Raw genomic sequence first — 17,207 nt, forward strand, 5'->3', positions numbered from 1 at the left:
CATGATATCAACCACTGGTTTGTCTGGTCCAGTCTCGATTTACAGGCTTTATTTACAGGATAAACAACACACAAGATTGTTACCTACTATGAAGACATGCTTCTCGGACACCCCTCCTTTTGGGTTATGTATCACTGGTATACAACATACACCGTTTCATTGTCCTCTTCGGCAGCTCGCCGATACATGACAGATCAAGGTGAACAAGCCTTCACAAGTTACAGCATTAGACAGAACACGAGTTCACGTTATAGTTATGTTTGGTTAAGTCTAAAGGCCACAGACCTAAGTACAGTAAACTATGTTTATAACGAACACGCTTATAACGAACTGACGAATATAACGAACCTTTTTTTCGACCCGACCATTTGCTGTATATATGCGGTATATATATGCTTATAACGAAATACGGTTATAACGAACTATAATGAGTGGTCCCTTTGAGTTCGTTATAATCATAGTTTGTTATAAGCATACATGTATATATGTACTTATATTATATTCAAAGTGGTGATACAATAACACAAAGTAATAAGTGCATTTAAAGTACAATTAGCATTATAATAATGAAACGTAAAGATAGGGTATCTTAAAATTTAACATTTATATGACAAAACAAATGTTACAGCCAATGTCTTCAGTCAATTTGTGGACCTACTGCTACCAGTAGAATCAGTCAGTCTGTCGTATATATCAATGAACATTTCAGGCATTTTCTGTGTCTAAATGATATTTTTGGCATTTAATCGGCACTGAATTTAAATCAATCATTGGCAATAACACACTGTTCATACACAATGATAGGAAATGCACAGACGCACGGAAACTAGTGTATGAAGCGCCCGTAAAATATGTACACCTATACCCTTGACTTGCATCCGATCTGTCGACGCTCTTTCTGGAGATGTAACCGCCTTCGTGGTCTAGTGGATAGAGCGCCTGTCAGAGAACGGAAGGTTCGGGGTTCGATCCCCTGATCACATCATACCAAGAGACGTATAAGATGGTACTTGTTGTTACCCCTCCTGGCGCTCGGTATTAAGGGGGCAACACAAGGACAACCACAAACAGACACATACACATGCATATGAGTTTAATCCCGTCTCCCTATGGCCGTGAAGACATATGTGTCCGCGTTGTTACTAACAATATGGCATAAAATACATATTATATACTTGGAAGTGCCGGACTAGGACTACCGAGCCACACACATGGTGACGTAGTGTAGTGATGCTGACACCGAGTCCATTGTAACGCCGAACACCACGCTGACACCCGACTCCATTGTAACGCCGAACACCACGCTGACACCCGACTCCATTGTAACACCGAACACCACGCTGCCACCCGACTCCATTGTAACACCGAACACCACGCTGCCACCCGACTCCACTGTAACACCGAACACCACGCTCCCACCCGACTCCATTGTAACACCGAACACCACGCTGCCACCGGCTCCACTGTAACACTGAACACCACGCTGACACCCGGCTCCACTGTAACACTGAACACCACGCTGCCACCCGACTCCATTGTAACACCGAACACCACGCTGCCACCGGCTCCACTGTAACACCGAACACCACGCTGCCACCCGACTCCACTGTAACACTGAACACCACGCTGACACCCGACTCCATTGTAACACTGAACAGCATGCTGACACCCGACTCCACTGTAACACTGAACACCACGCTGACACCCGACTCCATTGTAACACCGAACACCACGCTGACACCCGACTCCACTGTAACACTGAACACCACGCTGACACCCGACTCCATTGTAACACTGAACACCACGCTGACACCCGACTCCACTGTAACACTGAACACCACGCTGACACCCGACTCCATTGTAACACCGAACACCACGCTGACACCCGACTCCACTGTAACACTGAACACCACGCTGACACCCGACTCCATTGTAACACCGAACACCACGCTGACACCCGACTCTATTGTAACATCGAACACCACGCTGCCACCCGACTCCACTATAACACTGAACACCACGCTGACACCCGACTCCATTGTAACACTGAACAGCATGCTGCCACCCGACTCCACTGTAACATCGAACACCACGCTGACACCCGACTCCACTGTAACACTGAACACCACGCTGACACCGGCTCCATTGTAACACCGAACACCACGCTGCCACCCGACTCCACTGTAACACTGAACACCACGCTGACACCCGACTCCATTGTAACACCGAACACCACGCTGACACCGGCTCCACTGTAACACTGAACACCACGCTGACACCCGACTCCATTGTAACACTGAACACCACGCTGACACCGGCTCCACTATAACACTGAACACCACGCTGACACCGGCTCCACTGTAACACTGAACACCACGCTGACACCCGACTCCATTGTAACACTGAACACCACGCTGCCACCCGACTCCATTGTAACGCCGAACACCACGCTGACACCCGACTCCACTGTAACACTGAACACCACGCTGACACCCGACTCCATTGTAACACCGAACACCACGCTGCCACCCGACTCTATTGTAACATCGAACACCACGCTGCCACCCGACTCCACTGTAACACTGAACACCACGCTGACACCCGACTCCATTGTAACACCGAACACCACGCTGACACCCGACTCCACTGTAACACTGAACACCACGCTGACACCCGACTCCATTGTAACACCGAACACCACGCTGACACCCGACTCCACTGTAACACCGAACACCACGCTGCCACCGGCTCCATTGTAACACCGAACACCATGCCGACACCCGACTCCATTGTAACACCGAACACCACGCTGACACCCGACTCCACTGTAACACTGAACACCACGCTGCCACCGGTTCCACTGTAACACCGAACACCACGCTGACACCCGACTCCATTGTAACACCGAACACCACGCTGACACCGACTCCACTGTAACACTGAACACCACGCTGACACCCGACTCCATTGTAACACCGAACACCATGCCGACACTCGGCTCCATTGAACATCGAACACCATGTTCCATTTTAACACTCGGCTCCATTTTAACATTGAACACCATGACACCGGCTCAATTGTAGCATCGAACACCATGGCACCCGGCTCCATTTTAACACCAAACACCATGCTAACACCGGCTCCATTGTAACACCGAACACCATGCTAACACCGGCTCCATTGTAACACCGAACAGCATGCTGACACCACTAGACTATCCCACCGGCCCCCGAAGTTTGGTGAGCCAACTAAGAGTGGAAACCAGTTTACATACAGCCAGAGGTTCCACAAAGTCCCCATACGGTAGTGAGTGTCATACAGTACATTACATTACAGGAGGATTATGCTCCACGACCCATCCCCAGTAGTCAGTGCCATGTGGCCATGTCTTTGCGTGATCGGTAACATCATACACATTAAGTTCGCAGACAAATTCATTTTGTTTGTTTGTTTGTAGTTTAACACCGCACTCAGCAATATTCCAGCTACATGACGGCGGTCGGTAAATAATCGAACCTGGACCAGGCAATCCAGTGATTGACGTCATGACCATCGATCCACACAATTAGGATACGATGACATGCATCAACCGAGGAATCTCCACCTCTCACCCTCCCGGGGTTGTATCTGTAGGCCCGAGGGTGAGAAATAGACAAAGCATGTCACAACGGGGGCTCCTTGACTGCGTGGCTGCCCATGCATGTGGTCGGGGGATGGAGGTACCGGGTGGTACATGCCACCCATCTTTGCGTTGGATTAGCGTAATCTGCGGGTATTTTGTGAAGTGTTCAGCTTTTTCCCGTTATCTACAGCGTTATTACCAGGTCCATTTTCTAAACTACTTCCACTACTAAACTTAATCCTGACACTTGGTACATTTGTCCAGATGTTGGTGAGTATATATGGTGATGATGTGTGTGCTGCTTGGGTCGAAACAAAGTGCATAGCGTGGGGACAGTGGCACCATTCGTCACCACTCGTGTCATTCCGGGACTAATTGGCGAATAGTGCCGATCTACCCGTTCATATACCTTTACATCTAATGTGTTACATCTATGCAGGTGTATGAAGTAATATGATATAGGATGTGTGTTTGATAGGTGAGGATGGTGGGGGTAGTGGGTGGGGGGTAGATAGGCGAGGATGGTGGGGGTAGTGGCTTGTGCGGCTGATGGGTGGGGGTAGATGTGTGAGGATGGTGGGGGTAGTGGGTGGGGGTAGATGGGTGAGGATGGTGGGGGTGATGGGTTGGGGGTAGATGGGTGAGGATGGTGGGGGTACTGGGTGGGGGGTAGATGGGTGAGGATGGTGGGGGTAGTGGGTGGGGGTAGATGTGTGAGGATGGTGGGGGTAGTGGGTGGGGGTAGATGGGTGAGGATGGTGGGGGTAGTGGGTGGGGGTAGATGGGTGAGGATGGTGGGGGTGATGGGTTGGGGGTAGATGGGTGAGGATGGTGGGGGTGATGGGTGGGGGGTAGATTGGTGAGGATGGTGGGGTTGATGGGTGAGGATGGTGGGGTTGATGGGTGGAGGGTAGATGGGTGAGGATGGTGGGGATGATGGGTGGGTGGGGTAGATGGGTGAAGATGGTGGGGGTGATGGGGGGGGGGGGTAGATGGGTGAGGATGGTGGGGTTGATGGGGGGGGGGGGGTAGATGGGTGAGGATGGTGGGGTTGAGGGTAGATGGGTGAGGATGGTGGGGGTGATAGGGGGGGATAGATGGGTGAGGATGGTGGGGTTGAGGGTAGATGGGTGAGGATGGTGGGGGTGATAGGGGGGGATAGATGGGTGAGGATGGTGGGGGTGATAGGGGGGGATAGATGGGTGAGGATGGTGGGGGTGATGGGGGGGTAGATGGGTGAGGATGGTGGGGTTGAGGGTAGATGGGTGAGGATGGTGGGGGTGATAGGGGGGATAGATAGGTGAGGATGGTGGGGGTGATAGGGGGGGATAGATAGGTGAGGATGGTGGGGGTGATGGGTGGGGGGTAGATGGGTGAGGATGGTGGGGGTGATGGGGGGGTAGATGGGTGAGGATGGTGGGGATGATGGGTGGAGGGTAGATGGGTGAGGATGGTGGGGATGATGGGTGGGGTGATGGGTGGGGGGTAGATGGGTGAGGATGGTGGGGGTAGTGGGTGGAGGAAACCATTGCCCGGGTAGGCAGGTGTGCTCGTGAGTGAGTAATGGGGCGGTGGTTGAGTAAAGGCAGGGAGCATGAGAGAGTTGGTCCATGATGAGTAGGATGAGTGTATGGGTGAGCGACTGGGTGGTGAGTGAGTCAGTACGCGGCTGGGGTGTTTGGCTGTAGTCCCCATGACCTACAATGTGTGACAGAGCCTGGACCGACTATACCTCTTAGTGTACACTACATAGTGATCTCACACTACAGCATATTATTGCCACTGTATCTGACCGCAAATCCACCTTTCAGCGCCTGTAAGAATCTCATGGCAGGGGACAGTCGTCTCATGCACCCCTCTTCGATGTGTAGAGATGTGTCCCTTACTACCGTGAGTTCGAATCCCGGTTCGACCTCATGTTTCTAGGGTTTTCAGCACAATATCCGTCTTCTTTGGTTACGTCTGAGAACTACATCACTTTGGGCTTTCCTCTCACAAGTTGAAAAGCCGTGATTTAACTGAATGAATGAATGAATGATAGAGGATAGAGACTGATACATGGCTCAGGTGTGGTGTAATATATCTACATAATGAAGAAGAAATATTGTAGAGGTTGTTTTTTTAGACGCCGCGAGGTGAACTCCGGCGACAGGCACGATATCGGATCTACATCTCCCCATCCATTCATCACCGGCGACAGTGACGGCATATCTCGCAGCGGCTGTCTGTATCGGGGTGCCGGGGTACACGGGGTGAGGAGCAGCAAGATGGCGGGAACGGATGGGAGGCGTCCATTGTTTTCCTATCGCTACATGTGTATTCTGAACACGCCAGTGGGAATACAACTCAATGGGAAAACGTAGATGTTGATATCAGTTCATAATAGTTAAGTTTCAATCTACAAATAGCACCCAACATTCGTCCATGTATATATATATATCTACAACACATTAAATGGGTGCAGAACGGGGTGGGTGGGTTAAAGTGTGCATTTTGATCTGCGGGTGGAAACGAGTGGCCGAAGGGGTGGGGTTAAGTAGAGTGAGTGAGTGAGTGAGTGAGTGGGTGTGTGGGTGAGTGGGTGAGTGAGTGAGTTAAGTGAGTGAGTGAGTGAGTGAGTGAGTATGGTTTTACGCCGCTTTTAGCAATATTCCAGCAATACCACAGCGGATGGGGGATTGAAGTGCGGGGTGCACCAGAAATGGGCTTCACACATTGTACCCATGTTCCATGTGGGGCACTGAACCGGGCCCTCGGCGTGACGAGCGAACGCTTTAACCACGTTGAGAGGTGGGGACGGAGGTAGGAGGTAATCCCGGGGGTCGGGTGGAACAGTGTTTATATCAACTGTTAGTGTTGAATGTGTATAATAGGTCGGTGTTGAATATGTAAAATAGGTCAGTGTTGAATGTGTATAATAGGTCGGTGTTAAATATGTACTAAAGGTCAGTGTTAAATGTGTACTATAGGTCGGTGTTGAATGTGTACTGTAGGTCGGTGTTGAATGTGTACTATAGGTCAGTGTTAAATGTGTACTATAGGTCGGTGTTGAATGTGTACTATAGGTCAGTGTTAAATGTGTACTATAGGTCGGTGTTGAATGTGTACTATAGGTCAGTGTTAAATGTGTACTATAGGTCGGTGTTGAATGTGTACTATAGGTCAGTGTTAAATGTGTACTATAGGTCGGTGTTGAATGTGTACTATAGGTCAGTGTTCAATGTGTACTGTAGGTCGGTGTTGAATGTGTATAATAGGTCGGTGTTAAATGTGTACTATAGGTCGGTGTTGAATGTGTACTGTAGGTCGGTGTTGAATGTGTACTATAGGTCAGTGTTAAATGTGTACTATAGGTCGGTGTTGAATGTGTACTATAGGTCGGTGTTAAATATGTACAATAGGTCGGTGTTGAATGTGTACTATAGGTCGGTGTTAAATATGTACTATAGGTCGGTGTTGAATATGTATAATAGGTCGGTGTTGAATGTGTATAATAGGTCGGTGTTGAATGTGTACTATAGGTCGGTGTTAAATATGTACAATAGGTCGGTGTTGAATATGTACTATAGGTCAGTGTTAAATATGTACAATAGGTCGGTGTTGAATGTGTACTATAGGTCAGTGTTGAATATGTACAATAGGTCGGTGTTGAATGTATATTAAAGGCCGTTGTTGAAAGTGTATAAAAGGTTGGTGTTGAATGTGTATAATAGGTCGGTGTTGAATGTGTACTTTAGGTCGGTGTTAAATATGTACAATAGGTCGGTGTTGAATGTGTACTGTAGGTCGGTGTTGAATGTGTACTATAGGTCAGTGTTAAATGTGTACTATAGGTCGGTGTTGAATGTGTACTATAGGTCGGTGTTAAATATGTACAATAGGTCGGTGTTGAATGTGTACTATAGGTCGGTGTTAAATATGTACTATAGGTCGGTGTTGAATATGTATAATAGGTCGGTGTTGAATGTGTATAATAGGTCGGTGTTGAATGTGTACTATAGGTCGGTGTTAAATATGTACAATAGGTCGGTGTTGAATATGTACTATAGGTCAGTGTTAAATATGTACAATAGGTCGGTGTTGAATGTGTACTATAGGTCAGTGTTGAATATGTACAATAGGTTGGTGTTGAATGTATATTAAAGGCCGTTGTTGAAAGTGTATAAAAGGTTGGTGTTGAATGTGTATAATAGGTCGGTGTTGAATGTGTACTTTAGGTCGGTGTTAAATATGTACAATAGGTCGGTGTTGAATGTGTACTATAGGTCAGTGTTAAATATGTACAATAGGTCGGTGTTGAATGTGTACTATAGGTCGGTGTTAAATATGTACTATAGGTCGGTGTTGAATATGTATAATAGGTCGGTGTTGAATGTGTATAATAGGTCGGTGTTGAATGTGTACTATAGGTCGGTGTTAAATATGTACAATAGGTCGGTGTTGAATGTGTACTATAGGTCAGTGTTAAATATGTACAATAGGTCGGTGTTGAATATGTATAATAGGTCGGTGTTGAATGTGTATAATAGGTCGGTGTTGAATGTGTACTATAGGTCGGTGTTAAATATGTACAATAGGTCGGTGTTGAATGTGTACTATAGGTCAGTGTTAAATATGTACAATAGGTCGGTGTTGAATATGTACTATAGGTCAGTGTTAAATATGTACAATAGGTCGGTGTTGAATGTGTACTATAGGTCAGTGTTGAATATGTACAATAGGCCGGTGTTGAATGTATATTAAAGGCCGTTGTTGAAAGTGTATAAAAGGTTGGTGTTGAATGTGTATAATAGGTCGTCGTTGAATGTGTTTTTTTAAACAATATACCAGTTTCCTAAGTTCTGTCAATTGTTGGGAATCAGTGCAAGTTTGTCTGTTTGTTTGTTTGTTGTTTAACGCCGCACTCAACAATATTCCAGCTATATGACGGCTGTTTGTAAATAATCGAGTCTGGACCAGACAATCCAGTGATTGATATGACCATCGATCCACTTAATTGGGATACGATGACATGCATCAACCAAGTTGCCTGACCACCCGATCCCGTTAGTCGCCTCTTACGGCAAGCATTGGTTGCTGAAGACCTATTCTACCCCGGATCTTCACGGGTCTATTGAATGTGTACTATAGGTCTTTGTTATCCAAATGTGCGCATAACATGCATGGTATGGGTTGATGCCTGAATATTGCTGACTGATATTGTGAAGCGGCCATGTGAGTGAGTGAGTATGGTTTTAAGCCGCTTTTAGCAATATTTCAGCAATATCACAATGGGGGACATCAGAAATGGGCTTCACACAATGTATCCGTGTGTGGAATCGAACCCAGATTCACCCCCAGATTCACCCACCCCTCGACACCACCCCACCCCTCAGCTGGACCAGGCATTGCATCAGTACTATTCCAGATAACAGCCGACCCGTGAAGATCATGGACAAACAAACAAGCAAACAAACAAACAAACAAAGCACCACACTGAAATGTTGAGGGAACTAAAGCGGCAGTAAAATATAGTGTTATCTTCGAGAGCTGAGATTTCTGTGGGAGAGCGGCCTGCCGGTCATCTGGGTTGGTTGGTTTGGTTGGTTTGTTGTTTAAACGCCGCACTCAGCAATATTCCAGCTATATGACGGCGGTCTGTAAATAATCGATTAATATCATGAGCATCGATCCACGCAATTGGGATCGATGACATGCATCAACCAAGTCAGGGAGCCTGACCACCCGATCCCGTTAGTCGCCTTTTACGACAAGTATAGTCGCCTTTTACGACAAGCATGGATTGCTGAAGACCTATTCTACCCCGGAATCTTCACGGGTGCTGTCATCTGGGGCACCGCCATCTCCTGTGCGGGTGCTTCCCCCTAGGCCTTCCAGGAACCTAAGATCTAGGGCTCGAACCTTGTTCATCCTGACTATGTTGCTAGGTTGTTATCACCTGTTACCTGTGCTCGTGAGTTCCACCACGACTTCCACACCAAAACTTACAGTATTGTGTAAAGTGAGTGAGTGAGTGAGTGAGTATGGTTTTACGCCGCTTTTAGTTGTATTCCAGCAATATCACGGCGGGGGCACCAGAAATGGGTTTCACACATTGTTTCCATGAGGGGAATCGAGCCCGGGTTTTCGGCGTGACGAGCGAACGCTTTAACCACTAGGCTACCCCACCACCCCAGTGTGTAGAGTGAGAACAGAGCGACAACTTGATGTAGGAGGAAGTCGGAATGAGACATGATGTTAAACCCACGAGTTTGGTGCTGATTAACGTGCGAACCAGGACGAACCGGGATTCGCATGTTTCTGACATGCCTAAGGGAGGCACCTCTCAGACCCTGTAGAATAAATTTAAAAAAAGAGTCCTAGTCAAGTCTAGACTGATTTGGCAAGTTTAGGTTGTCTCAGCTAACATTAAAGATTGTTCTTGCATGAGGGACTCACCTAAATATGTCCTCCAGACCCGAGTGAATAAATTAAAAAAGGAGTCCATGTCAAGTCTAGAATTATTTGGCAAGTCTAGGTTGCCTAGGCTGAAGTTAAGGATTGTTCTGTGCTCCATTTGGATTTTATTTTTTTCTATTTTGTAGAAACCTGACAACACCAAAATACCCGGTATGTAAATTGGATATATGTTATTAAAAAATGTCGGTGGCCTGCTATTCGACAAACGGTGCGTCAAAACGCAGCCATTGTTGATTTCGAATGTCTTAAACGGCATTGTTTTCACACTTGTTCAGAAATGTCATGGTAGAAAATAGTAAAGCGAAATGCACGTGCAAATTATGGCATTCGTAATTCGTGGTAGTGGCTATAAAAAGGCAAGCATAAGCCAATAATTTGTCATTCAAATGTCAACATTTTTCAAGTTCGAAAATGCCGAGACTCAGCGCTGCCGATCGGAACATAGCCATAGGACGTATCCAAAGAGGGGAATAGCAGTCTTCTGTTGCACGCCACTTCAACGTCCACACCAGCGTCATTTGCCGCCTTTGTGACCGATACACACAGTTGAATTCCACTGCAGACCATCCGAGAACCGGCCGACCAAGAGTTACCACCCCTGCACAGGATCGCTACATTCGACTGTTCCACCTACGTCATCGCAATGCCACAGCATCCCTGGTTTGAGGAGGATATAGGACCAGATTGCCAGGAACCATCTTCGCGAGGCTGGAATCCGACCCAGACCAGTTATCGTCCCTGTTTTGCAACAGATCCATCGACAGCGACGCTTGCGTTGATGTCATACCTTACAGCCTTTGAATATCCTACACCACAAGATCTGTCTTGGTTGTGGTTCAGGGAAATTTGACAGCAAATCACTACATGAATCAATTTCTTCAAGCTCACCTTCTTCCAATCATTGACCGCCAGAGGAAACTGTTTCAACAGGACAACTCACCACCGCACACAGCTCCTGTCACGATAGACTGCATTCATAATGCCAACATCAACGACTTGCCCTGGCCGTCGAGATCTCCAGATCACAATCCAATCGAACACCTCTGGGATGAACTCGATCGACGTGTACGTCAACGTCAGAACACACCGCAGACCGCAGACATTCCCACAACTGGCCAACAACAAGCAGAATGGCGCAGAATTCGTCGGGACAGAATTCGTACACTTATCCAGTCAGTGCCGAGAAGATGCAGAGCCGTGATTGCTGCCCGGGGCGGTCACACGAGATACTGAGTTCAGCGCTACCTTGTGGCCTTATGTGACATGGCAATGAACTGTTTTCAATGCCTTTGTACAACGACAACAAGTGACTATCGAGCTCCAAAATGTCATATTTGTATCTATGATATTAAATTAAATATAACGACTTTATTAGGTACAATAAATTGAAGGGTGATATATATATAAATATATATCTTTATTTCTGGGACTAAATGTCAGTCCAGGACGCACCTCTGCCCAGCGAATCGCTGAGCCTCAGAAAGCTGTTCACCTGTGCCCCCCTGTGAGATGAGATGCAGGCCAGGAGCACTGATGCTAGACAGGTCCAGCACTTGACCATCCTATGCGATAAACACGTCTGTCCAGGAAGTTGCTGGTCCAGTAGTAATTACTCTCAGAAACAGCTTTCGTCACCTAATCAACAGGTTAGTCATCTTTGACGACAACCATAGCAACCTTCCTTCACTCAAAAGACCAGAGATCTAAAACTCAGCTGAAAAATGTATAACCCATGTGTACAAAGCGAACATAATGTAGCTTTATTCCTATACTTTGATATCGGCTTACAGGAGACATAGCGCTAAGACCGCATGGTGCATGTGGGCCCGTATTCATGTCGAGGCATCTGAAGCATTAGCTAATATATATACTTGAGATATATCTGAGATATGGATTATATACTAGTATATACTTGATATGAATAACAAGTCTCTGAGATATGGCTTATATACTAGTATATATTTGAGATGTATCTGAGATATAACTTATAAATATACATCTTAGTTATGGTAGCATACGATGAGATATAGTTTGAATATGCTGATCTATATGTGCCATGTATGTGAGATATTGTTGAGACACGGCTGAGATTTAGCTGACATGATATTGCTGATATGGTGCTGATATCAACTGATATCAAGTTTAATTCACAATCTCTTACTCATCCTAGAGTAACATTAAGTCTCAGTCATGATAAAAAGAAATATGTTTAAAGGTGTTTTGGTTAAATTGTCTTTTACTGTTTAATTATAAAGGCGTCAAGTCTTTGAATGGCATTTAGAGGTGATGAGGGAGAGAATTTATGGATGTCAACTTCTTTATTATAATTTCTCATGTAACTGAAGAAATTTAAGACTTGCCAAAGTATTGTCGGCCTCCTTGGAAGATTTCAAACATTTTTGTACCAGGGACTGTATGTGAGACTATCCCATTGTCATCATGTACTTGTTATTTGCATTAATATTCATACTTTAGGCCGGGGCAGAGGTTTCACAGATGATGCTGACTCGCCTTGATATCACTGAAACACTGTACAAAGCGACGTTAATCCCAACTCCCATTATCAGCCGGAACTGGTACGAATGTGTATGTTTTGTTTGTTTGTTGTTTAATGCCGCGCTCAGCAATATTCCAGCAATATGACTGCTGTCTGTAAATAACAGTCTGGACCAGACAATCCAGTGATTGATATTATGAGCATCGATCTAGGCAATTGGGATACGATGACATGCATCAACCGAGTCTGCGAGCCTGACTACCCGATCCCGTTAGTCGCCTTTTACGACAAGCATAGTCGCCTTTTACGGCAAGCATGAGTTGCTGAAGACCTATTCTACCCCGGATCTTCACGGGTCCGAATGTGTATGCGTAAGACCACAATCCCAAGACTTCTTCACGTCATTCTTGGCTTGAGTTGTCCCCCAGGAGTAAGGGTCAGATGGTCCATACCATTCAACTTTTGATAGGGATAATTAAGTTATTTAATGTAGCTGTGTAGAGTTGCGTCCCCTTGGCGTGACAGGAACCTGTGATCGAAGGTTCAAATCCTAGATTTAACCTGATTATGTTAATAGGTTTGTCAGCAATCATATTAGAATTAAGATGCTACGATCACAGTGATTATATTGTCCATATATCTGTGCTTGTTCAGACCAGGTTTACACTTTAAAATGAGGTTAGGTGAAATGGGGTTTACGTCGCGTCCAAGATTATTGCACTTATATAGCGACGTGCATGTACGTGTGTGTGTTTGTGTGGCTGCTTGTACTAGTCCGGACTGATGCCGATTTAAAGTGCTAGCTCACTGAGATACCATGCCGCAGTTTAACATGAATACCCCACTCAGACAAGGTATACTGACTCCGAGCCGACCAGTCCTTGTTTTAGCCCCTAAATGCCGAGCGCCAGACAGGGTAACAACCAGTACCATCTATTAACGTCTTTTGGTATGACGCAGTGGGGGATCGAACCCCTGACCTTCCGCTCTCCGGGCGGACGCTCTACCACTAGACCACTGAGACGGTCTTTACACTTTATACAAACCTGGGGCATGACTGACTGGTATTGGATAACTGGAACTTGATTACGTTGGTCGAAGTAAGAGGATTCATGAACTGATTGGATGAAATAGGCTAACTGAAATATGTGGTCGCTCTTCATGCCGAAAGCCCACGCGATTCCCTGCATGTGTACAATGAGTGCGGGGCACGAGCGGCCCAGTCGTCTAAGGCCCCGCGATTGGCTGTGCAGAGTTGCGTCCCTTGGGCATGCCAGAAACCTATGGTTGTGGGTTCGAATCCGTGCTTCGCCCGTGCTCGTGGGTTTCACCGAAGTGGTAAACGTCTGAGACCTGCATCATTTGGGGATTTCCTCCCACATTAAGCTGACACGCTATGATATAACTGTAATACTGTTAAAAGCGGCGTTAAACCCAACTCACTCACTCACTTCAATGAGTGCCACCCCGTCCATAGGGGCTTGTAACAATAATTAGCAGCAAGAGATATCCTTTTATATAGTACCATCACTAAGTTAGTTACCGTATATATCTTGTTGCTAATTTTTGCGTTACAAGCCCCCGTGGCCCGTAACGACACCGCTGAAAGCGGCGTAAAACATTTCTGACTCATTCTACGACTGTTATCGCTACGACGAGCTATGTGATCTTTCCAAATAGATATAGACGAGAATAACAAATAATATTGTTCCGTCAAGGACATAAGCGTCCATGCTAACCACTGAGCCGTTTGATGTAATGAAAAGGATGTTTTTTAAACCATTCATAAACAGCCTTCAGTGGGTTGAAACTATAAGGTGTGGCACCGAGTACTGGGGATAGGTTCCCTGTGACGTCACTGGAATTACCACTATCAGTGACGTCCCGGCACCAGGGCCTTATTCCTGTGCGTACAGGAGCCAAATGAAGCTAGTTACCTACTTTCTCACAAGGTCTGCTTCGTGGCACCTGCCAAACACTCTTTAACACTCCGACTAAGAAAACAGGGCGTGTCAATGGGGGCCCTTGTGTCGGGGAGTTGTGCGAGGGACTCCGCGGTGATCGGGTTATCATGACATATCAATAATGTTATGGTGAACTTGACATCGCAATAATGATATGGGTTATCCTTATGTCGCCCTCATGATATGGGTTATCTTGAAATCGCAATACCTATGTCAACCACACGATACGAAGATCCGTATATCTTGCTAATCATATGCGTCATCCTGACATCTCCATAGTGACATCGGTGATCCTGACATCTCAGTGGTGACTTGAGTGATCCTGTCATCTCCATAGTGACATCGGTTATCCTGTCATCTCCATAGTGACATCGGTGATCCTGTCATCACCATAGTGACATCGGTGATCCTGTCATCACCATAGTGACATCGGTGATCCTGACATCTCCATGGTGACATCGGTGATCCTGACATCTCCATAGTGACATCGGTGATCCTGTCATCTCCATAGTGACTTCGGTGATCCTGTCATCTCCATAGTGACATCGGTGATCCTGTCATCTACGTGGTGACATCGGTGACCCTGACATCTACATGGTGACATCGGTGATCCTGACATCTCCTTAGTTACATTGGTGATCCTGACATCTACATGGTGACATTGGTGATCCTGACATCTACATGGTGACATCGGTGATCCTGACATCTCCATAGTGACATCGGTGATCCTGTCATCATCATAGTGACATCGGTGATCCTGTCATCTCTATAGTGACATCGGTGATCCTGTCATCACCATAGTGACATCGGTGATCCTGTCATCATCATAGTGACATCGGTGATCCTGTCATCTCTATAGTGACATCGGTGATCCTGTCATCACCATAGTGACATCGGTGATCCTGTCATCTCTATAGTGACATCGGTGATCCTGTCATCACCATAGTGACATCGGTGATCCTGTCATCACCATAGTGACATCGGTGATCCTGACATCTCCATGGTGACATCGGTGATCCTGACATCTCCATGGTGACATCGGTGATCCTGATAACGTTTGCAATTTTGGGGTCAAGTTAAAGTGTAGACTTTCTTTTCCCCCGAAGTTTTTTGCGGTGTTAGGATGGAGGCATTGTGGCTGTGTACTGTTGATACTCAAGGTTCTACATGATTATACACAACAAGATACAGACATACAGAGGCACCGGGAACCTTTCCGTCCAACATGTATAATTTGCTGTGAAGATTGGTTGGTTTGTTGTTTTACGCCGCACTCAGCAATATTCCAGCTATATGACGGCGGTCTGGACCAGGCAATCCAGTGATTGATATCATGCGCAACGATCCACGCAATTGGGATCGATGACATGCATCAACCAAGTCAGCGAGCCTGACCACCCGATCCCGTTAGTCGCCTTTTACGACAAGCAAAGTCGCCTTTTACGACAAGCATGGGTTTCTGAAGACCTATTTAACCCTGGATCTTCACGAGTCTTGCTGTGAAGAGGCACGCCAAAAACCTATGATTGTGGGTTCGAATCCCACTTCGCCCCGATTGTTTTAAAGTTTAGCAGCACCATACCTCTGCTCCAGGGTTTCACCAAATGATAAACGTCTAAGACTTGCATTACTTCGGGCTTTCCTCCGACATTTAACTGACACGTCATGATATAGTTACTGGAATACTGTTCAAAGCGGCGTTAACACAAACTCACTCACTTAAATACACTCAAGGCCGATACTGCCAATTACCCGAGTGCAGTTCCCCTTTAACACCCCATTCTGTACCGTTATGTGTATCTCCCCTGGGGCAGATACCCTCCCGACCAGATCGCCCGCCGGAGTTGGGGGCAGATGGCTTTCATCTGCTGGACCGCTGGGTAGAAGACCTCCCTTATTAGTCCGTGTATTACATCTCATTATCTCAACCATCTGAAAACAAGTCCCCACCATCTATGAGGTGTACAGTCCCCGAAACTAGAGCAAGGAACTTGGCTTCCCTATCTCCCAGCTTACATTCACCAGTAGTTAATCAGACCATCAACGACGCCAATATGGCCATAGGCTATCACAGCTTAGAATTCCAAGCTGTGAATGCAGTGCTTTGTGGCTAGCCAACACTACAATCTCGGGAATCAAAGTCTCGTGTGACCCACGCGAGATCAGCCATCAGCATACCGTGGCATCAACACACAGTATGCACGGAGCTAGGAGGATCTGACCCAACACAACGCGAGACACCGGCAGATACGTCATCTCGGCATGTGGTTAAAGGGAGACATCGGTTTGTTTCTTTCTCTGCACACAGCAGTATTCTAGCCATATGGCAGATATCTGTAGATAATCGAGTCTGGACCAGACAATCTAGTGTCTGACATCATGAGCATCGATCCACGAAATTGGGATACGATGACATGCATCAACCTAGTCAGCGAGCCTGACCACCCATCCCGTTAATCGCCTCTTACGCCAAGCATGCGTTGCTGAAGACCTGTTCTTCTCCGGATCTTCACGTGCGAGGGAGACATCGACCGAGACCCAAACACCGCAAGTGACACGTGACATAAATACGTCACATAGGATCCCTTTCTGCACAATGCACCAGTGTTCTAACGACTACCACTAAGGATTTAGGTGCAGTTAAAAACATGAATGGATAGGGCGA

At 46.5% G+C, this 17,207-nt stretch overlaps 2 protein-coding genes across 2 annotated transcripts; both read right to left on the bottom strand.

Annotated features, from left to right (window-relative positions):
* Nucleotides 1-1,195: 1,195 nt before the first annotated feature.
* Nucleotides 1,196-2,039, bottom strand: LOC139467785 (uncharacterized). Its single transcript, XM_071249291.1, has 2 exons — nucleotides 1,555-2,039; nucleotides 1,196-1,463 (listed from the first exon to the last, which is right to left on the bottom strand). Exons 1-2 carry the CDS (start codon nucleotides 2,037-2,039, stop codon nucleotides 1,196-1,198), a joined length of 753 nt encoding a protein of 250 aa, XP_071105392.1.
* Nucleotides 2,040-4,053: 2,014 nt separating this feature from the next.
* Nucleotides 4,054-5,151, bottom strand: LOC139467786 (uncharacterized). Its single transcript, XM_071249292.1, has one exon. It carries the CDS (start codon nucleotides 5,149-5,151, stop codon nucleotides 4,054-4,056), a length of 1,098 nt encoding a protein of 365 aa, XP_071105393.1.
* Between the last annotated feature and the right edge of the window lie 12,056 nt (nucleotides 5,152-17,207).

Source organism: Haliotis cracherodii, unplaced genomic scaffold (assembly GCF_022045235.1).
Source record: "Haliotis cracherodii isolate W230 unplaced genomic scaffold, xgHalCrac1.p SCAF_2, whole genome shotgun sequence".
Classification (NCBI taxonomy): domain Eukaryota; kingdom Metazoa; phylum Mollusca; class Gastropoda; order Lepetellida; family Haliotidae; genus Haliotis; species Haliotis cracherodii.

Bases quoted from the DNA above. Each gene is read 5' to 3' on its own strand.
- LOC139467786 (XM_071249292.1), bottom strand. From the start codon at position 5,151: ATGGTTTCCTCCACCCACTACCCCCACCATCCTCACCCATCTACCCCC.
- LOC139467785 (XM_071249291.1), bottom strand. From the start codon at position 2,039: ATGGAGTCGGGTGTCAGCGTGGTGTTCAGTGTTATAGTGGAGTCGGGT. The intron at 1,464-1,554 runs GTGGTGTTCGGT...TCAGTGTTACAG, and splicing joins ACAGTGGAGCCGGTGGCAGC to TGGAGCCGGTGGCAGCGTGG.